The sequence below is a fragment of the Musca autumnalis genome, unplaced genomic scaffold, assembly GCF_047663935.1.
Source record: "Musca autumnalis isolate F117 unplaced genomic scaffold, ASM4766393v1 scaffold_4, whole genome shotgun sequence".
Lineage (NCBI taxonomy): Eukaryota > Metazoa > Arthropoda > Insecta > Diptera > Muscidae > Musca > Musca autumnalis.
The window spans coordinates 72,245,464-72,268,978 of record NW_027411977.1 but is presented as its reverse complement, the minus strand read 5'-3'; the positions used below and the strand labels follow the sequence as shown (position 1 = coordinate 72,268,978).

The following is a 23,515-nucleotide window of genomic DNA, read 5'->3' as shown; positions in this document are numbered from 1 at the left end:
TTGGACGAAATTCGTTTCAGACAATTTGGAGTCGATTTAGCCCTGTCCGTTCATCTGTCTCTCTTACTGTCTGGCACCAGCATGATAACTCTCGAACGGATCTACCGATTAGAACCAAATTTTATAATATTTTGCCCAAACTTAGTTTAAGTTCAAATATAGGCTTTATAGGTCCACATCTCCCCCACAAAAGTTCAAAATTGTGTGAACGATAACTGGCGAAGTGAGCAATCGATCGTTAAATCGGGTAAGACTATATCGATCCACACCATCGGGTACGTTCCGCACAAAATTCGGAAAAGTGAAATTTAAGAGTCCTCTCGAATAGTTTTGAATTCTTTTCAGCAGATTTTTCTTGCGGTCCCCTTATACGATGGTGCAATAGCAAGTCCATACCTCCTGAGATTATGGCTGAAAAGCTTCAAGAAACCTTGAAAAACAAACAAGAGACCTAAATAAAATGGCAAATCCGGAAGATAACTCTCAAGAGGATTTTCTGATTGGTCCAAACATTGCACATCGTATTATTTCATCCAGTCATGTATCAGTTTGGAATATGGACTATATCGGTCTCGTCCTTCGAGTACCTCCCACACAAAATTTGGAAAAGTGCAGTTTGAGGACTCTTATCGGATCTATTTGAATTTTTTTAAGGAGGTTCTTTTCGCGATCCTTTTGCAACGGTACAATTTTTCCGGGGTAAGTTCATACTTCCTGAAATAATGGCCCAAGGGAGGGACAAGAGAGGCTTCTCTTATATCAATGGATTCATATTAAGTTATTGATATGTGGCCTAGTTTTTATCACCGAGCCCGAACGGCGTGTCCTAATTGCCCTTGTAGAGACCTTTTTCATGGCTGAAATACTCAGGAAATGTCGCCAACACTACTAAGGCGTATTTTTGCCACCGTTGAAAATTTGATATGGCCAGGCCTGGGAATCAAACCCGTAAATTCAGCGTCCAAGGCGGTTGAACATAGCTAATTCCTAGAGGTTGTGGTGTAGGGTATCACATGGCCAGCCCGTCTGACTATAGCCTTTGCTTACTTGTTCATTAGTAAATATAATTTTAGTTGGTTCTTGTGTGATATTAATTAAAACTAAACTTTTCATCGGTCCTTACTGTCATCATAGAACACATCTACCGCTTCATATAAGCGTCGATCAAAGTAAGACCGTAGTTTGAAGAAGTGAAGTGAAGTCGGACACTTTTTATTTGAACAATGAAGTGTTAATGTTAATAAATAAGTTTTTTGTCGATTAAAATACTAATTCTTCACGAATTAAAGCCTTATAAGCAAGTACTTATTAATGCTCATAATTTTGATTATGACAAATTACTTTATAATTGCTGTGTTGAGGTGAAATTGTGAAATAACAAGTAAAAAAGTATCAGTCTGCTTTGCCGACAGAGATATACCCTAAGCCTGTGTATATTGAAACAATTTTTTCCCAAAATACGTATGTAGTTAGGGGGTCTTAAAAATTTTTGGTGGTTTGAACAGACAAAAATGTTGATTAGGATTAAAGATCAAAAGTTTTGCGGAGGAGATACTAAAAGGAATGGATCGACATTGACCGTTATGGATGTGGATCTCCAGCCACAACATATGGTGCCATAGGGGGTTTTTACACTCATCGGGCTGTTTGCTCAAGAAGTATGGACTTGCCCCTAAAAAACTTTTACCATCGTAAATGAGGCAGCGAATGCAAGTTGCTTCAAAAAAATTCAAAGTGATTCGATGTCAGGTCTTAAAATGAACTTATCCGAAAATTTTGTGTGGGAGGTACCGGATGGAGTGGACAAATATAGTCCATATTTGAACCTGATCTATATCTGGTAGATATATTATGATGTGTAAGGTATAGACCAATTCGGCCACTCCCATCCAGAGTTATCGTGCGCACAATTTTTTCGAACATTTTTGAACTTATGGGGGGGAGGTACCTGAAGGAGTGGACCGATATGGCTTATCTTCAGACTTAAACTATGTTTGGACAAAATATTACTAAGACCAAATTTTGGACCGAATCGGCAGATCCGTTCGAGAGTTATCTTGCGCTCCAACCACCTCACACGGTGCAATAGGGTTTTTTTTTGCAACTTTCAGGCTATTTTCTCAGGAAGTATGGACTTGCCCCTGATGAAACTTGTACCGTCGTATGGAGGGCAGTGAATACAAGTTGCTAAAACAAAAATCAAAGCGATTCGAGAGATGGCCCTAAACTGAACTTTTCCGAAATTTTGTGTGGGAGGTACCCGAAGGAGTGGACCTATTGAGACCATATCGGAACCGAATATTACTCTGGTAGAAAGTTTACGCTATACAAAGTATGGACCAAGTCGGTCACTCCCTTCAAGAGTTATCCTGCGCACAAACTTTCCGAACATTTTCGAAATTTTGTGGGGGAGGTATCGGAAGGAGTGGACCGATGTAGCTCATCTTCGAACTTAAACTAAGTTTGGGCAAAATATTACGAAAGCCAAAATTTGAACCGAATCTGTTCATCCGTTCGAGAGTTATCGTGCGCTCCAGCCAGCAGGACAGACAGACAGACGGACAGACAGACGGACGGACATGGCTAGATCGACTCCAAATTGTCTGAAACACATTTCGTCCAAACATACTTGGGGTCTAAAACCATTATTTCGATGAGGCACATTTTCATCGTATCAAAGTGTATATACCCTCCTTAGCCTAAAGGCTGAGGGTATAAAAACAGTTGTTTTCCCTACGTAAAGACTATATTAATGCATCATTAGAAAAACCTATTATGTCTACAGTCAACAAAGCTAAATCACGGGCAAAGGCCACTTGAAAAATGATATACATTTATTACAAACATATAAGTATGTTTCTAAGGACTTGTTTAAGTGTACATATGTATATAGTTAAAAATTTTAAAAAAATACACTCGGCGGCGGCTTAGGTTTGACACATAGTAATCTGTGTTATTAATGTAACAATATTTTTCTCTTTTTATTTGGTTTGTTCAAGCATTGTAATTGCAAATCCAAAAATACCATCTGTTGATCCAAACATACAAAACAAAAACAACTTGCGAAATTCCGAAATATTGTAAAAATCATTAATAATACCGATGGTAGGAACTATGATAATCTAGAATTTCTACAAACGCTATTATCAGCCCAGAAAACATGTTACTGAAATTTTTGATTTGATTATATGTAATTCACATATACATTTTCCACGTATCTTTGGTATAAATATCACGAACGATTATTGATGAGCACAACACATGGTCAAGTTTTGCTGCTTTAACTGACAACAAAAGACAACCAGAACTACTCAATTACGCTCATCGAAGCATCCACCCCAACATGAGGAATAAAAAACCATAACAAATATGAAAATTATAACAGATATGAAAAGGAAATACAAACGATAGTTTCCTCTCAAAAACACTTCTCAGATTGTGCCGGTATAACACACCATCAAAACCCAACGAAGAATGAGAAAGAAGAAACAAATAAAAACAAGAATCTCATGGTGTACGTCAGCGGCGATCAGAGAAATACAAACAAAACAAATGCATGTGTGAATGTATGAGTGAAAAAATGCAACAACCAAATGATGTTTTTTGTTTGCTTTTGTTCACGCATAGTGTACATGAGGGAGAAAAGCAAATGCAAAGACAACTCAGTGGGATCGCTGGTGTACATACACAAAAGAAAACAAAGAGGTAATTTACACGAGGAAACAATGTTTCCTCTAAAACGTGTGTTCCGTTTTGATTCTCATTCGTAATTGCATTTTCAGGGTTGCGCTGTTTAACAAGCGTACCTTTTGAACGGTAGACGTACGTTTTTACATAAAGTTACCAAAAATTATTATCTACCTATTGTACATGAATATTCAAAAAACCATTCTTTGGAAAACTACAAAAACAGGTAAAAAGAAAGGGTTAATAATATAAATAACCATTCATGAAAAATTCCGTAAAAAATATTGACACATGAGGGTAAAAAATACCTGTATTACCTGTCGTAAATTGTTAAAAAATGGGTATCAATTCATGTAGTAGGGAAATACCTTACCCTATGTCAAAAACAGGTCAATAAAATTATTTTGTTGGTTAAGAACACTTCTATTTGTAAAAATATGAAAAGACAGGTACATATCATATCATGATTTCGTTGTATATTTTAAATAACGATTTTGACCTTTCAGTACGATCCATGTACTTTGAACGCCGAACATTGTACAGGTTCTCATGGTTTTGATATTTATTAGTTAATATCTCTACTAAATTTTTATCCCACACGTTGTCACACAAGTCAGCAGCAAAACGAAAATGATGTTTTACTTACTTTTTTTATTTGCATTCATACACATTTCCCACCCACACATACTTACTTTTATAAAAATATATGTGAACACAGTTATTACTTACACCATGTTTCTCTTACAATTACAACAATGCTCTCATAGAGAACCATATGTCTTTATTGATATCAGTGTTTACACACTGAAATTAAAAACTGTATAACAATTACAAGAAACATTTTTTTACAACACAAAATAAATAAATTATTATGAAATTATTATTTATTTCTTGCACATATCCATCCAAAAGTGCGTTTTGTACGTTTTTGTACAATCATTTCTACATTTGTTCCCAACACTGACCAATTTTGCGAATGAGAATCAAAACGGAACACACGTTTTAGAGGAAACAAGGAAACATTGTTTCCTCGTGTAAATGAGCTCAAAGATAAAATAATTCTGCCATACAAACAAAACTCACCAAAATTGTTTGTTCAGCACGGCATCGAGTGAAGAGAAGAAAATTACCGATGAAAAGAGAATAACATTGTCCAGTTGACAAAAACTATTGTTGGATATAACAACAACCATTGGTGTAATTGCCAAAACGTTTGTTGGACTCACAGTGCTGCATACGGAATTTAACTATATCTTTACTATATATATTTTGCTGTTCGATCAATTGTTGGATCAATCAATTTTTTTCTCTGCGTGTATATTAATTAGACCGACACTAAAAATAACAAAAATAATTTGATTAGAATTAAGTTTGTTCCCACTTGATCCAAAAACCTTACATACATATGACATTTTATGACGATCGGTTAAGGTTAACCCCTGCCGCATTGCTGTGTCATTATTGCGGATACAAAAATGGTAAAAATCGGATCGGATTTTGATATAGCTCCGACAGGCCGATTTAAGGTATTTTACTTTATCTATATCTACATACATCGAAATTTTATCCGATTTTCACAATTTTTTTGTAGAATTCGTTTCTTAGCCACAACAATGAAAATTTTCATCGAGTGGACCATAAACGCGGATTTTAGAAAATTTTCGTTAAAATGTACCTTTGGCTCCGTACAAATTACTATGGAAACATCCGATTTCCGGTATTTTGAAGGTTGTGGCCCAATATACAACCGAAATGGCTGAAATTTGGCATTAAGTTTTCGTTGAAGGTATAAAACTCTTCATCTAAAATTTGCCGGTACAAACCTAGGTCTTCATAAAGTCCCCATAGAAGAAGAAGGTACCTCCCGATTTTCGCTATTTCGAAGACGGTGGCTTGAATATACAACTAATATAGCTTAAATTTGGTATTTAGTCTTCTTTGGGGGTATAAAATCCAGAAGAGAATTCTTAGTATAAGTCCACGTCTTCATATAGCCGCCATAGAAGGGAACCCCCAGAGATATACCCGCAGCCTATATGAATTGAAACTTTCATTTACGGTCTGATCGAATGTATTTATGGTCTTTTCAATATTTTGTGGCCTTTTTTGGACATTTGAACTTGGCGACGAAAATATAGATTATGATTAAAGTTCAAAAGTGTTGCAGAGGAGGTACTTAAAGGAATGGACCGACATAGTCCATTATGGAAGTAGATCTTATTTTGAAAGTCATATCTTTTCGATAGATATCGCGCCCACTAGTCATTTCAGTTTGTCTTATTTTGGGAATCATATCTTTTCGATAGATGTCGCGCCCACTAGTCATTTCAGTGGGTCATCATATAACTTATGGACCAGTATGCCAGGAAGCATGGACTTGTCCACGAAAAACATAATACCGTTTTAAGCAGGACAAAAACTAATAGCATTGGCATACATTTCCAAAGGATCTTCGAACAGACCTTAAACTGCACTTAGAAACAAATGTTGAACTTTTGTGGAGGAGGTACCCTAAGGTACCTCCATTTTAGAAGTTAAACTATTTGGACAAAAGATTAGGAGATCCAAAGTTTGGACCAAATTTGTTCAAGAGATATCGTGCATACTCTTTAAGTGACATTTTTTGAATATTCGGGAGAACTGCCGGAAGTTGTGGATCGGTATTGGCTATCTTCGAACTGAAAGTATGACAAAATATCAGGAAGGTCAAATTTTGGGCCATATCGTTTAGTTCGAGAGTTATAGAGCTCTCCAACCACTACATATGGTGCCATAGGGTTTTTTACATCGTTCGGGCTGTTTTCTCAAGAAGTATTTAGTTTCCCCTGAAAAAAACTTTTACCGTCGTAATTGAGCTAGCGAATGCAAGTTGCTTCAACAAAAATCAAAGTGATTCGAGGGCAGGTCTTAAAGTGAATTTATCCAAAATTTTGTGTATCAGGTACCCGAAGGAGTGGACAAATGCAGTCCATATTCGAACCTAATCTATATCTGGTAGATATATTAGGATGTGTAAAGTATGGACCAAATCGGTCACTCCCATCAACAGTTACCGTGCGCACAATTTTTCCGAACATTTTTGAGCTTTTGGGGGGAGATACCTGAAGGAGTGGGCCGATATGGCTTATCTTCGAACTTAAACTAAGTTTGCACAAAATGTTACGAAGGCCACATTTTGGATCGAATCTGCACATCCGTTCGAGAGTTATCTTGCTCTCCAACCACTACACACGGTTTCAAATGGGTTTTTTGTACCTTTCAGGCTATTTTCTCAGGAAGTATGGACTTGTTCCTGATGAAACTTATAGCGTCCTATGGGGGGCAGTGAATACAAGTTGCTACAACAAAAATCAAAGCGATTCGAGAGCAGGCCCTAAACTGAACTTTTGCGAAATTTTGTGTGGGAGGTACCCGAAGGAGTGGACCGATTGAGTACATATTGAAACCTTATCTAACTCTGGTACACATTTCACGATGGGCAAACTATGGACCAAATCGGTTACTCCCTTCAAGAGTTATCGTGCGCACAAATTTTCCGAACATTTTCGAACTTTTGTGGGGGATGTACCTGAAGGAGTAGACAGATATGGTCCATCTGCGAACTTGAACTAAGTTTGGACAAAATAATACGATATCCAAATTTTGGACCAAATCGACCCATCCGTTTGCTAAATCGACTCCAAATTGTCTGAAACACATTTCGTCCAAACATACTTGGGGTCTAAAACCATTATTTACATGAGGCACATTTTGCCCGTATGAACGTGTATATACCCTTTCTTTAATTTTTTGTATTTTTATACTTTGATATTGGTGTTTGACTCTTATTAAAAGATTGGAAGATATGAAAAACTCAAAACCACTCATAGTTTGATGCAAAACATGAAAAAAAAACTCAAAATTTTAACTGTGACCTTGAAATCCTCCGCTGAATTTCATCGCTTCTGATGTATCGGAAAGATACAAAAATATACACGAAAATATCTCTATCTGAACCACTGTGCGCCGTTCTTATTTCTTTAAAGAAGTATAGGAAATGTGCAAAGTTGGGACAAATCGGTTACTCCCTTCGAGAGTTGTCTTCCGCACCATTTTAGCGAACATATTTTTTAACTTGTGTGGCGTATGTACCCGAATGAGTGGAGCGATATAGACCATTTTTGGAACTGAAAGTAATTTTGGTGAATATATTATGAGCAACAAATTTAAATCCAATGGGGTTTTCCGTTCGCGAGTTATCGAAGATACTTGTGGTCTGAAACTTAGCTGATGTTAACGAGTTAGAGAATCCCACAACTGGTCACAACAACACCTAAAGATAAAGATAAATGTAAATTTTGATGTGGGTTTGTTATTAAACGGAATCTAAAACATCTCATTTCCAGATTCACCCCAGTGGGCAAGAGGTGGGAGACAATTCAAATAAAAACTAAATTCTTCAATATCACATTACTTTCCAAATAAGATGTTAGACGCTAAAATATCTCAAAAAACACTTTTGAGTTTTGGAGAGACAGTGGAGCTCTTTCATTTCTCCCGCTACTTTTCCGTAAATTATTGCAGTGACTATAAAAAAGCAACAAAAATAAAGATGAAAATTATGACTTACCTTTTTCATAAACGTCATGACATTCGTGGGTAACATTTTGCAAGTTCTCTTTTGTTGTGTTTCCTTATTTATAATGCAAAGTTGTATGCTAATTTTGTTGTTGTTATTGGGAATATCAAGGTAAATATAAGTACGCGTGTGATGTGTATCAATTTTTACCAAGGCTTGTATAAAGGATTATCAGTATAAAATTAAAGAAACATATTCACAACTTGGCATTTCAATTGTTTTCGTTATTTCTTTGCATTTCTTGGCAATATTGTCACGTTCGGTAGAAAAAAAAAACAGTGTTATTCAGTTACAGTTGGGATACGGGTAAATTCTTGTTGTTCGATTATAAGACATTGACGTCAATGAGAACAAAAGTATAATTTTGTTATACTTTGCCGGATATCGTTACGCTTTGCATTTCCATTCACACAAAATCTGAAAAGACAACAACAAATTCAAAGTTTTATCTTAAAATGCTTACGAAAAGAAAATTATTCATTCATAAGTTTGTCAAAAAATCTGTTGTTTGTGTAAACTAAATAGACCTGCAAGGATCATAATATATGTATGTGTGAAATACATACATATGTACATATGGATTTTGTAACAATTATAATTTTACCCCTAAAACACCCAAAAGGCATACTAGTCAACATCTGCTTCCCTCCTTAGCCTCCTGATTACACAGTAATGAAATTGATTTTACTTTCAATTTAAATTCATATTTATCTTTATCAGACCACAGAAATCTTCTCGTTATTATTCCATTTATTATAATGTACGTGCATCTCAAATGATGGCAGCAACAACAAAATCATTAAATAATGTCCCTAATGTTTTAGTACAGCCTAGCCTGATGCTCAACAAGTAGTTAAGTGTCCCGACACCCAGCTTAAATGATTTGCATAAATCATTAACTCGGAGTGAGGGAGTTGCCACATTCATCCTATAACAAACACCCACACACATACATCTGTACACTCTTATACATTTTGTAACATTTCGAATAGCGCCATTTTATTTGTTGAATACATGAATGATTAAGTCGACAGCAAGACGTTTGCCATATTCGTGAACATTAGACAAAGGAGGTTGCCCTTTTCGTGGTGTTTGCCTAAATTGCATAGGAAACGTGACGTGACTTAAAGTGATAGAATGTGTTTTCGTGTTGTTTTGCATTTTGTGTCTCGAAATGAAATATTACATAGACGGGAAAAGGCATGCCAAAAGGATTTTTTGTTGTTATTTTATTTATTTTTTTTTTTTAAGAATATTAAATAACCAAAGAATATTCTAAATTCAACATTTAGGAATTCATTTTTACCAGACTGCTTGCTATAGCCACAACAAATTGTATGTATCCTCTACCAGAAGAAATCAAGGCAGCTAGACTAAACAACATTCCCTACGAGTAAAGCTTCAATCGCGGGAAACATCCCAGCGACTTAAGTGACTGAATAAGGGTTCGTAGACTTGCATTCGATATTATTCAAGTATAAATATGGTGATGATGATGACAATAACAAAATTACCTGATAGCTGAACGACACATACCACATAGACCACTTATACCTAATGTGGCACACATTAGGTAGACCGGTTGTATGATAATGGCATTAGGTTCCACTATGTTACTACGGTTGACATACAAACCTCACACACAGAACGCCGAATCAGGCTGCATTCATATCAGAAAAGAAACATTTCCCCTTACCTCTTGCGGAAGGAATTATACCCTCAGCCTATGATATTATGAAAACATTACTATTGTAATAACTGCTGCGAAAACTATCCGAAATAAAGTATACATTTTATCCGTGAACAGGTCTCATTCTGTTCTTAAACCTATATGTTTGAACTTTTGTGGGGGAAAGTATCGGAATAAGTGGACCGATATAGTCCATATTCGAATTTGACGTATGTTTGGAGGAACGATACGATGTGCATAGATTGGACCAAGTCTAGGACTCTTCTTAAGACAGCGTTAGGGTAGTTATTGCTGTTAGTATAGACTTACCGGCGATAAAATAATTATACTGTCGTAATACGAGTCGCGAAAATAAAAATAAAATAAATAATAAAATTTTTGAATTTGTGTGTGAGTGGTACCCGAAGGAGTGAACCGATATAGTCGATATTAGAACATGTTTTAAATGTGAAAGAAATATTACGATGTGCAAATATTGGACCAATGTCAATCACATCACATCTGTCCATCACCCAGCAGGCACTTTAGTTGGTCACTGTGAAGTTTTTAGAGCTTTTGGCATTATGTCTACAAGCATGGACTTGCCCACCCAGAAAATTGTGTCGCTGTATACAGGACCATGAGCAAACGATCCTCGAACTTTTGTGAGGGAGGTACCCGAGGATGTTTTCCACAATAGACTTTTCTGGAACTTGACGTACGTTTGTAAGAAATTTTACGATGTGCAAAATTTCGGCACAATCGAATACTCATTTCGTAAGTTTTCGTACACACCAGTAGTTCGATTTGTTGCTGGAAGGGTTATTTAGAGCTTTTTGGACATTGTCTCAGGAAGTATTAACATGCCCCCGAAATAAACTTGTACCGTCATGTAAGGGGCCGTGAGCACAACCTGATGAAACTAATTAAGAGGGCGTTTGGTACTTGTGTCAAAAATTTTGAAAATGTGTATTTAGGTCCTCGAAGGACTGGACCGATATAGTTCATATTCGTGATTTATATCTGGAGGATATATTACGACGTTCAAAATTTGGGTCCAATCGGTTATTCCTTTCATTAACAATCGTGCGCACCATTTTATAAAAAAATGTTGAACTTTTATGTTGGAGGTTCGGGTATCTCCAATATGGGCCATCATCGAACTTGATCTAAGTTCAGACAAGATGTTACAAGACCCAAATGTTTGAGAGAAAGGACAGAAAGGCGGACATGGCTAAATCGACTCCAAATTGTCTGAAACTAATTTCATCAAAACATACTTGGGATCTAAAACCATTATTTGGATAAGGTACATTTTCGTCGTATCAAAGTGTGTAAATTTAAATGTAAATTTAATGTAAATTTGGCCTGAGGGACCAAAACCCTTCTGAGGCTTTGATCTACTAACCGAATACAATCACCACCACTTAGAACTTCCTCCCCCAGATTGGCTGTTGTACAGTGTAATTGACTGTAATTTGGTATTTCGCATTTTCTGGGTAGAGGAAACCTTGTGGACATTGACTTACGTTTCGATATAGTCTCCATATAACGCTACCCAAAGCCCCCAAAGCTGCTCCCCACTCGCTTTGATTCTATTTGCAACCCATTGCATTTGCTGCCCCCCATTACTACTGTACAAGTTTTTTAGGGGCAAGTTCATACTTCCTGAGAAAATGTCTCGAAAGCTATTAAAGTCCCCTATGTCAACATGTGTAGTGGCTGGAGCGCACGATAACTCTCTCATATCAGTCCACTCTTTCATGTACCTTCCCTTCAAAAGCTTAAAACTTTTCGCTAAAATAGGGCGCACGATAACTCTCGAGGGCAGTAAACCTGTTCGTTCATGCTTGGCACATCGTTAAATTTCTTAGATAAATATGGACTATATCGGGACCTTTCGTGGTTGGAAAATGTGCCTTAAAATTTTAAATTTGTATAGTTTTTTTATGAAAATAGTTTAATTATCACCAATAAGCTTTTCAAAAACATAATATTTTCATAAGCATAAGCTTTTCACTCGTAAACCTTTCTTTTTAGGAGATACTAAAGTTTTCAACTATCTGGCTTTTATACCAAACTAGCTGAACCCGATGCGCTTTGCTACCCCGAATAAGGTAAATATATCTTGATACATTTATTTGTAGGCCAATTTTCGTCACTCATTCCAACTTTCATTAAAATCGGGTATATATAGCGTGTTTGGTGCATCAAATACATGAAATCGGACGAAAATATATATGGGAGCTATATCCAACTCTGAACCGATTTCAATATAAGTTGGCACATTTATTTTTAGACCGAATTCAGTCACACATTCCAAATTTCATCGAAATCGGACATATATAGCGTATGTGGTACAAAAGATACGTGAAATCGGCCGAAAACATATATGGGAGCTATATCCAAATCTGAACCGATTTCGATATAATTTGGCACACTTATTTGTAGACCGAATTCAGTCACACAAGCAAAATTTTATCAAAATTGGACGTATATAGCGTGTTTGATGCATCAAATACGCCAAATCGGGCGAAAATATATATGAGAGCTATATCCAAATCTGAACTGATTTTCATCAAAAGCAATAGCGTTCTTCCTATTGCTAAAAAAATTGTAGTCCCCAATGTTCAGCTGAATCGGCCAAAAAATGCGACCTCTAGGCTGCGAACAAAAATACATATACAGACAGACGGACTGACGGACAGACGGACGGACATGCATAAATCGACTCAGAAAGTGATTCTATGAATATCCCTCAAAGGAACTATATGTCTATCTCGCTTCCTTTTGCACGTTACATACAAATGCACAAAGACATAATACCCCTTACCACATAGTGGTGTAGGGTATAAAAATGGGATGTATTACCGACTATTGCGATATCTCCGTGTTTTGGCCACCTACGTCAAGATGGGATTTTCTGCTTTCATAGTCAGACTTTGCTTCTGGAAGGTCAGCTACCAAAGCTGTGATATTCGTTATTATAATTAAAATCGCAAAAATGAAAAGTTGGAATTCATTAGAGACTATTGCGATATACATATTCGTTGTTTGACCACCTACCACAACCTACTTTACATTGTTAAAAAGGTGATATTTTCTACTTTCATTGTCAGTAGTGCGATTCTCTAACTCATTTTTTGAGTATCAACAAAAATCGGTAAAATTAAAACGCAAAATTATGAATGAAAAGTTCAAATAAAAGTTGACAACATTCTTGCCATCGCACATACATAGGTTTCAATCAGGAAATTTTTGGCCAAAACCCTATTTTTGAAGTTTCGAAATTTTAACTTTTTTTTGCACAGAATAATAAAAAAACACCTCACGTCATCTGAAAATAATTAGTTTTTGTAAATAACGTTAGTATTCGTTGATTGGCGCAGTACCAAAGTTGACACTTTTTTATGTAAAAATAAAACGGACTTTGTGCTGTAAAATATACAATTTTTGTTGTATTGCGTCGCTGCATAAATATACAGAAGTGAGACCAAAGTTATTATGAATCGGGAAGCTGTTAATGATTACTTTCATAATATTTAAAAAAAGGGCGATGAAATTTGTAAAATTAGCGTAATAAAATCAATTTTTATATATATATTAAAAATTATTTTTTACAAATATTTTTAAAATATATTTAAACTTTTAAAAAAATGTCCAAGTTTGTCCACCTCCAAATTGATTTTGGAAGATAGCTGGGGGTCTGAACTAATAAATTGAGAAATAAATTCTTGCTCAAATTTGCCACAGTTAAAATAAAGTGGATTTTTCTATTTTAAGATGGGAGAATTTTTTGTAAATACCTGTTGTGACTGTACGTTATATCCAATTGAAATAGAACGGTAATACCTACATCTATCAACCGATTTTTCTTAAAATTCATATTTAAGGGTTTCAGAGTGTAGAAAACAAGTATGTGTAAGTTTTTGAAAATAGGTCCATTTGTTGTCATATCCCCCACATAAAAGTACCTTCCGATTTTAGATATTTTGTGAATTTTAGCGGCACTTTATGACCGATTCGGCTGAAATTTGGTATTTCGACCTCTTGGAAGATATGAATCCTTCGTACCAAAAATTGTTAATATAGGTCAATGTTTTGCTTTAGACCCCACACAACGGGACCACCCTGTTCAACAAATTTTGGCAGTTTTTGGTCATTTTGGTCGACAAAAAGTAAGAATTGCTGTTTGTACACATTTATTAAAATTAATATTTAATTTCAATACAAAATGGACGTTGAAATAGTTTTGGCCAGAAAATTTGGATTTGGGACCATTGTGCATCGGTAGTACTTTACGACTGCTTTTTATTCGTCTCTAACTGAAAAACAGAGGTAAGTACAGAAATTATAAGCATTTTAATTTTACCGACAATTGTCGGTAACTCAAAAAATGAGTTAGAGAATCGCACTACAGGTTTGGATTTTGGTATACCCCTTATAGACGTTGAGATATTTGCTTTGGAATAAAACATTGACGTTTTCTCCAAATAAGTTTTTTGCTCATTCCGACTCCTGAATATTATTCATCCATCAACAAAATTAGTAGTCTTCTTCGCCTCCGGGACCACCATTAACCACCAAAATGTTGTAACGATCCGATCAAAATTGCGACCTGTAGCGTGATTTGAATAAAGGGAAAATGGGATGTATTACCGACTATAGCGATATCTCCGTTATTTGGTCACCTACACAAAACTACTTGGCATCATTGTAGAGATGGGGGTTTCTACTTTCCGCAATCAAGACTGTCATATTCGTCGTTATTATTAAAATCACAAAAATGAAAAGTTGGATTTTATTTGCGACTATTTTAATATCTTTTTTGTTTAACTACCTACAACAACCTACGTTACATCGCACTATAGGTAATTTGGCCTGTTTTTGAGGCAAAAACTACACCAATATATTATCCGACACCAATATATTATCCGACATCACCATAATCAATAGGCTTTTTCGGCTGCGGTACCCCCATTAGCACCCAACATTTGGTGACGATCCGATCAAAATTGCGACCTGTAGCGTGATTACAAGGTTTAGATGGACAGGCGCACGGTCGGACACACATCGACTGAGCTCGTCGAGACATTCATTTTGGTATATAAGTACGGGCCTACGACCAAATTATCAGTCGGCATTGCCGACAGAGAGATACATTCAGCCTATCTGAATTGAAACATTCATCTACGGACAGATCGAATGTCTTTTCAGAATTTTGTGACTATTTTTGGACATTTGAACTCTCCGACAAAAATGTGGATTAGGATTAAAGTTTTGCGGAGGAGGTACTTGAAGGAGTGGCCCGCATAGTCCATTATGGAAGTGGATCTTATTTTGTGAGTCATATATTTTCGATAGATATCGCGCCCACTAGTCATTTCATTGGGTCATCATATAACTTGTAGACCAGTATGCTAGCAAGCATGGATTTGTCCACAGAAAACAAAATATCACTGTAGAAAGGGCCACAATGAACAGCATTTCTAAAGGTATTTGGAACAGACCCTAAACTGTACTTAGACACAAATGCTGAACTTTTTTGGGGGAGGTACCCTAAGGAGATGACCGATAAGGACCATTGTAGAAGTTAAACTAAATTTGGACAAAATCTTAGGAGATCCAAAGTTTGGACCAAATAGGTTGCCCCGTTCAAGAGATATCGTCCATACAATTTTAGTGACATTTTAAAATATTTGGGGCTAGTACCGGAAGTTGTGGACCGGTGTTGCCCATCTTCGAACTGAAACTAAGTTTGGACAAAATATGACGAAGCACCGAATCGGTTCATCAGTTCGAGAGTTATCGTGCTCTCCAGCCACTACATATGGTTTCATAGGGGTTTTTACATCTTTCGAGCTATTTTCCAAGGAAGTATGGACTTGCCCCTGAAAAAAACTTTTAACGTCGTAATTTGGGCAGGGAATGCAAGTTGCTTCAACAAAAAGCAATGAGATTCGAGAGCAGGTCATAAAGTGAACTTATCCGAAATTTTGTGTGGGAGGTAGCTGAAGGAGTTTGAACTTTTATGGGGAGGTACCGGAAGGAGTGAACCGATATAATCCATCTTCGAATTTAAACTAAGTTTGGAGAAATTATTACAAAAGCCAAGTTTTGGATCGAATCGGATGATCCGTTCGAGAGTTATCGTGCGCTCCAACCACTACACACCGTGTCATAGGGGTTTTTTGCAACTTTCAGTTTTTTCTCAGGAAGAATGGGCTTGCTCCTGACGAAACTTGTACCGTCGTATGGGGGGTAGTGAATACAAGTTGTTACAAAAAATCAAGGCGATTCGAGAGCAGGCCCTAAACTGGACATTTCCGAAATTTTGTGTGGGAGGTACCCAAAGGAGTGGTCCGATTGAGTCCATATTGGAACATCATCTATGTCTGGTAGAAATTTCACTATGTGCAAAGTATGGTCCAAATCGGTTACTACCTTCAAGAATTATCGTGCGCACAAATTTTCAGAATTTTTTTGAACTTTTGTGGGGGAGGTAGCGGAAGGAGTGGAGCGATATAACCTATCTAAGTTTGGGCACAATATTACGAAAGGCAAATTTTGAACCGAATCAATTGACGGACGGACGTGGACTTCAAATTGTCCGAAACGGATTTCGTCCAAACATACTTGGGGTCTAAAACCGTTATTTTAATGAGACACATTTTGTCCGTATGAAAGTGTATATGTCCTCGTTAGCATAAATGCTGAGGGTATAAAAAGCAAAATGAAAAAAATCAAAACTTCGGCTTTGACCGTAAATTCTTCAGGAACCACTAAACCAATTTTGATGGAATTTTAATACTACGTAATACTTTGCGAACATTTTTAAAATACCTCTGTCCATTCAAAAGTTTTACGGCTAACAGTGATCCAGAATCGATTTTTTCCTGGCCAAAATCCAATGGCCAGGAAAAAATCGATTCTGAATCACTGTTAGCCGTATAAACCATAGCGTACGGTTGTAGTCTCTTCCATTCGAATATAATATATTAATATTCCTTAAATGCTAAAAAAGTTCTTTGCTGCTTTTTACAGTAAATATATTTAAAGTTGTTAAATATTAAATTATTTTTTTTTTGCACATTAATATACCCTAAATACACTTTCAACAATGTTCAAATGGTAATGGGTGCGTGTCTATGGGCAATATGTTTGTTTAAGTACGAAAACAAACAGCTTTCACCACTAACACGAACAGCAGCGTTCGTCCATTCAATCGCCCATTCATTAATTCATTCATACATAATACAATAACTCCATGTTATTTATTTAATACCTAAACTTAATGTGGAAATTCATTTCCAATTAACTTCATTTAAAATTCATTTATTTTACCAAAAGCAAAATTTCGACCACAACAAGGTTTATGTGTGTGTGTGGGAAGGAGGAGTTAATGTGGAGCGACTTGATTTCTATGTTAAACACGTGCACATGAGACGGGAACATAAAACAACGACTGACCAACGAACGACCGACCACTCAATTAGAATAATCATAAAATATATTTCATAAATGTATTTATTAATTGGATTTTATTATGAATTTAATAGAGTCCATCCACTACGCTACAGTAATTAGCCAAAGTAATGATATTTTGTTGTATTTAATTACTTCATTAATGAAATAAGGAATAAACTATTGACGCTTATTGTTGGGGGGAGGAGGTTATAAGCGTGGCAATGGTACAAGTGTATGTCATAATATAATTATAATGTATATTTATTTCTGCCAAGATATTTTAAGCAAATGAAGCAAGAAAACAATTTTGGGTTTTCGGGAGCTTAAAAAGCAACGTGAAAAATATTACAAACTATAACATTATGTTGGTGGAGAAAGAAATATCCAACGTATGCCCTTATTTAGGCTAAAATTTCATATTTATATACTTTTGTATGGATGCATCTTATCTAAAATCATTTGTCTATCAACTCAAAACAGAAGCTATCAAAATATTTTCGCCCCCAATAAAACAAAAATAAAATAATTTTTAGAGTTATGTCCAATGGAAATTGAAGATAACAAAAGAATTCATTACATTTAAACACACACATTCAAGTATGTACATATATACAAACAAGGAACACATTCATATGTTACCGAGAATGACCATGGTGAAAATATTTACAACTGCTGCAGATGGCATGCCAATGATTATATTTTTATGCGATTCTTTGTTGGTCATTTGATGGCCACAAATTGTTTGTTGGTAAATTATGTTGATAATGATGGAATGCTATTGTTTTGGTCGCATTAGAAATGACGACCATCTTTTTTTCATTAATCATATGATAAATTCTTGAAATGGTTTTCAAGAAACATTATGCAGTGGGAAACAAAAACTATTTATTATCGTTGAAAAAATCCAATTAGTGTGGTCATGACAATTTCGAAATACATCATACACAACATGTACATTTATACATTTATACGTACTTACTTACTTAGCTGGCCCATTGCAGAACATTTGTTCTATAGGCCGAACTAAGAAGAGATCTCCATTCCTCTCTATTTGTTGCTTTGCACTCTGGAATACCGCGCCTTTTCATCTCATCATCCACTTGTTTGCGCCATCTATTCCTTGGCCTGCCAATTCTGCGTGCACCGCCATGTGGCATGTATTCATACGCCTTTTTAGCGGGTTCATCATCGCTCATTCTTATGATATGGCCTAGCCAACGCAATCGCTGCATCTCGATACGTTTAACTATATTGATGTCGTTGTATAGCAGATACAGCTCGTGGTTCATGCGACGTCGATATTCACCGTCAACGCAGATTGGTCCGTAGATCTTTCGAAGAATTTTTCTCTCAAACACGCCAAGCACTGCAATGTCTGCTTGCGCAAGTACCCAGGCTTCGGAGCCATACATCAGCACGGGTAGTATCAGTGTTTTGTAGAGCGTTATTTTTGTTTGACGAGATGTGGCTTTGTTTTTAAACTGCTTACTTAAACCAAAGTAGCATCTGTTGGCCAATACAATTCTTCTTTTTATTTCACAACTGATGTCGTTTGTTGTGTTTACGGAGGTGCCGAGGTATACGAAGTCTTTTACTACCTCAAAATTATAGGAACCAACTTCAACAGTTGGTCCGATCTCAATGGACGCATTGCGCGTCGACACCATCAACTTGGTCTTCTCACCGTTTACCGCAAGACCCACCTTAGCAGATTCTCCTTCGACCTTTATAAAGGTATCAGTTACTTCTTTTACTGATCGGCCCATGATGTCTATATCATCAGCATAAGCAAGTAACATGTGACTATTGGTGTAGATTGTGCCACTTCTTTTGACCTTCGCGTCTCGTATGACCTTTCCCAGAAGGATGTTGAATAGATCACACGACAGGCCGTCTCCTTGTCTGAAACCTCTTTTGGTAATAAACTCTTCGGAGAGGTTCTTTCCTATTTTAACTGAGGATCTCGTTTCAGTTAATGTCATTCTACAAAGCCGAATGAGCTTTGCAGGAATACCAAAATCAGACATGGCTTGGAATACCTTGGAACGCAGCGGGCTGTCGAAGGCTGCTTTATAATCGACGAAAAGGTGGTAGGTGTCGATCTGCATCTCTTGGGTCTTCTCCAGGATTTGCCGCAGGGTAAATATCTGGTCAATGGTGGACTTGCCAGGTCTAAAGCCGCATTGGTATGGTCCAATTATCTCGTTGACCATAGGCTTTAGTCGTTCGCACAATATCCCTGACACGATCTTGTAGGCAATAGGGAGTAGACTTATGCCCCTATAGTTAGAGCATGCAGTCTTATCTCCCTTTTTAGTGGACGGGGCACAGGATACCTAGGTTCCAATCGTCGGGTACTCGTTCTTCCTGCCAGATGGTGCTAACTAGCTGATGAATACACCTTATCAGCGTGTCGCCTCCGGTTTTGAACAGCTCGGCTGGTAAGCCATCGGCCCCTGCTGCCTTATTATTCTTTAGCCGATTTATTGCTGTCTTTACCTCATCTTGGCTGGGCGGTATACATTCAATACCATCTTGTGGGATTGGGACTGTGGTATCTTCGTCGTCTTCGCTGCTATTGGATACCAACAGATTTGAAAAATGTTCTTTCCATATCCTGAGTACACTATCTGTATCAGTTACCAAATTACCTTGCTGGTCTCTACAGAAGGATGTGCCTGTACCAAAGCCATCAGTTTGATGCTTGACTCTTTGGTAGAATTTTCGGACTTCATTCTGGCTCCTGTACATCTCGATTTTTTCACACTCCCGCTTTTTCATCTCTCTCTTTTTCCTGCGGAAAAGACGTTTCTCCTCTCTCCTTTTCTCCCTGTATCTCTCTCGTGCGCTACGCGTTGCTACGGATTGTAAAGTAGCCCTATATGCCGCATTTTTCTCTTCGGTGGCAGCACGACACTCCTCATCATACCATGGATTCCTCTGGTATCCAAGTATGGATTTTGCGGCTGTTTGCATGGAGTGGGCAATGCTTTGCCATTGCGCTGATATGTTATCGGGATGAGGAGTGCTTTGATTAAGCAATTGGGCTAGTTGAGTGGAATATGCTGTGGCTATCTGTTGTGATTGCAGCTTACCGATGTCTAACTTTTGTGTTGTGTCTGTTCGTACTTTGTTTGCTACGTTTAAGCGGGTGCGTACCTTTGCTGCAAGAAGGTAGTGGTCCGAATCAATGTTTGCGCCTCGGAACGATCGTACATCCAACACGCTCGATGAATGTCTTCCATCTATCACAACATGATCAATTTGGTTTCTTATTTTCTGATCTGGAGACAGCCAGGTGCCCTTATGAATATCGAGATGATTAAATCTGGTACTGCTAACTACCATGTTTTTTGCAGCTGCAAAGTCTATCAGCCTCATACCATTGTCAGATGTTTCACTGTGGAGACTGAATTTCCCGACTGTTGGGCCAAAGATATTCTCCTTTAAAATTTTGGCATTAAAATCGCCTAGAATGATTTTAATGTCATGGGCAGGGCAACGGTCATATGTTTCTTCTAAGCGCTCGTAAAATATATCTTTGGTATGTTCGTCCTTTTCTTCAGTGTGAGCATGAGCGCAAATAAAGCTGATGTTGAAGAATTTAGCTTTTATCCGAATTGCAGCAAGTCTTTCATTCACTGGAGTGAAGCTGGATACCAGATGTTTTAGTCTCCGACTAACTACGAATCCACAACCAAATTCATGCTTCAGCTATAATACAGTGCGTCACCTTTAGGTGTTGTTGCGACGCCTTTCCCAATCCATCGTATTTCCTGTATGACAGTAATATCGGTCTTGTACTTGTCAAGTACGTCTGCCAATGCGAAGACTGCACCTTCTCTATAAAGAGTGCGAACATTCCAGGTGCAGATTCGCAGATCATGGTCCTTAAAACGTTTGCGGGGTTCGTCAACTTTAGAGGGGTTTGTTTTTCTTTTCTTTCGTTTTTTCATAGTAGGCTGTGTTTTCTAGGGGAGGGTTACTAACCCGACGCCCAAACCCAAGTTTTTAACGTTCTTATGGGTGAACGCGCGGCACATGTTAGCTCACTACTTTTAACGGGTGTTAAAGGCAGTTCCCCAGGTGACACCACGGGGAGGTCAGTGTCCACTTGGGATGAAAGAGGGACCAAGATAAATCCTGGGCTTTGCCATATTAAAACCGGTCAGGACCGTTGCTTGGTATCTTCCATCCCCTACGTCACCCTACATTTATACGTAGGTATATGATATATACTGGGAAAGAAGATTGATAACAAACAAGATGGTTTCCACATAAAACTGCATATGCCAAAAATTTGCACATTTGTCTGTTTCTTTAAAAAACGATGATTTTTTTTCTTCAAAAATATGTCCTTTAGGAGCAGGGACGTACTCAGAAATGTATATCGACACCATTTCGGGTGGGGCCCAACGGACAAAATTTGATGTTTTGTGAGTAAAATATAAAAAAAAATGTCTAAAAATTACCCGGCGCCCCGCTCTCCTCCTCTAACTACGTCGGTGTTTAGGAGAAATGAATAATGTACTTTTGCTTATTAATGACCACAATATCAATATTCCATTTAAATATTGAACAAGCAAGAAGCACTGTGCTCTTGAAACAATTTTAAATGGAAGGTGCTTACACCTCGGAAGTTTTTGCGGATTCTGAAACTACAATGCTTATAGATGAGAAAAATCAAAAAACAAAAAAAATCGCCGGCGCGCTTTTTAAATCAATCGCGATTTAAGTTGACATTTTTAGGCGTTGTTTAGGTTTTCACGATTTTGCTTAGAAACCGCAAACCTATCAAAATGGGACTAAAGAAAATTTTGTAGATATGAAAATTCTCTACAATGTTGGCCTTTAGGGTATTCTCGTCGGTTTTACCTTTTTAGAGATATAGAAGTTCAAATTGGGACAATTCAAATTCAATTCAATTCAATTCTGTATCGCCCCCTTATAAAACAATGTCATGACTGAAAATTCCCAACTTAAACTTATATATCTAAAAAAAATGTTACAACTTAGGATCAGTGACTTAAGCCAGTCTTGTAGAGAATTTTCACAGCTTTAAGATTTTCTCAGGTCCCATATCGATAAGACTTACCGTATTCAAGCAATATCGCGAAACCTAACAAAAAAACCTAAATATGTAAACGGAGCTTCTTTATCTCAAAAATGGTACAGGCTGGGAACAAATGATAAAAGTCAATCATCTAGAGAATTTTTACAGCTCCAACATTTTCTTTAGCTCCATTTCGATGGGACTTGCGGTTTCCAAGCAAAATCGTGAAAACCTAAAAAAGACCTAAAAATGTGAATTTTGACCGCGATTTATTTAAAAATCCCTACAGCGATTTTTTCTTGTTTTTGGATTTTTCTCATCTATGAACACTGCTGCTTCAGAATTCACAAAAACTTTCCTGTGTAAGCGGTTTTCATCAAATATTAGTTAAGTCGCACCCTTCATGACATTGTTTTATATGGGGGCGATACAGTCAATGCATTGTCCCAATTTGAACTTCTATATCTCAAAAATGGTAAAAACTACGGAAATACCATTAAGGTCGATCTTGTAGAGAATTTTCATAGCTACAACATATTTCTTTGTGCCATTTTGATAGGACTTGCGGTTTCTAAGCAAGATCGTGAAAACCTAAACAACCCCTAAAAATGTCAACTTAAATCGCGATTTATTTAAAAAGCGCTCCGGCGATTTTTTTGTTTTTTGATCTTTCTCATCTATGAACATTGTAGTTTCAGAATCCGCAAAAACTTCCAAGGTGTAAGCACCTTCCATTTAAAATTGTTTCAAGAGCACCGTGAAGTCGTTAAGTTCGGCCGGGCCGAAATTTTTATACCCTCCACCACAAAATTTTCTTAATAAATGAAATAGATCCTTTCCTGTGCACAATATTAGGTGCAAAACTTTTACGACCACGGATACCCCAAATGCCTAATTATCTAAACTAATATAAACAATTAAAAAAGTATCAGTCGGCTTTGCCGACAGAGATATATCCTCAGCCTGTGAGATGTGAAACTTAGGTACATCAATAGGCAGATCGTCTACCGGTTTCACAATC

At 37.0% G+C, this 23,515-nt stretch overlaps 1 protein-coding gene across 7 annotated transcripts in view; it reads right to left on the bottom strand.

Moving 5' to 3' along the window:
* The window catches only part of Fife (regulating synaptic membrane exocytosis protein fife), a 402,960-nt gene that overhangs the window by 204,906 nt on the left and 174,539 nt on the right, over positions 1-23,515 (bottom strand). For all 7 annotated transcript variants that reach the window (XM_073986964.1, XM_073986962.1, XM_073986961.1 and 4 more), the window contains exon 4: positions 8,297-8,722. In XM_073986964.1, coding sequence (XP_073843065.1) covers positions 8,297-8,332 — 36 coding nt within the window. In that variant the 5' untranslated portion in view covers positions 8,333-8,722. The remainder of the gene's footprint in view (positions 1-8,296; positions 8,723-23,515) is intronic.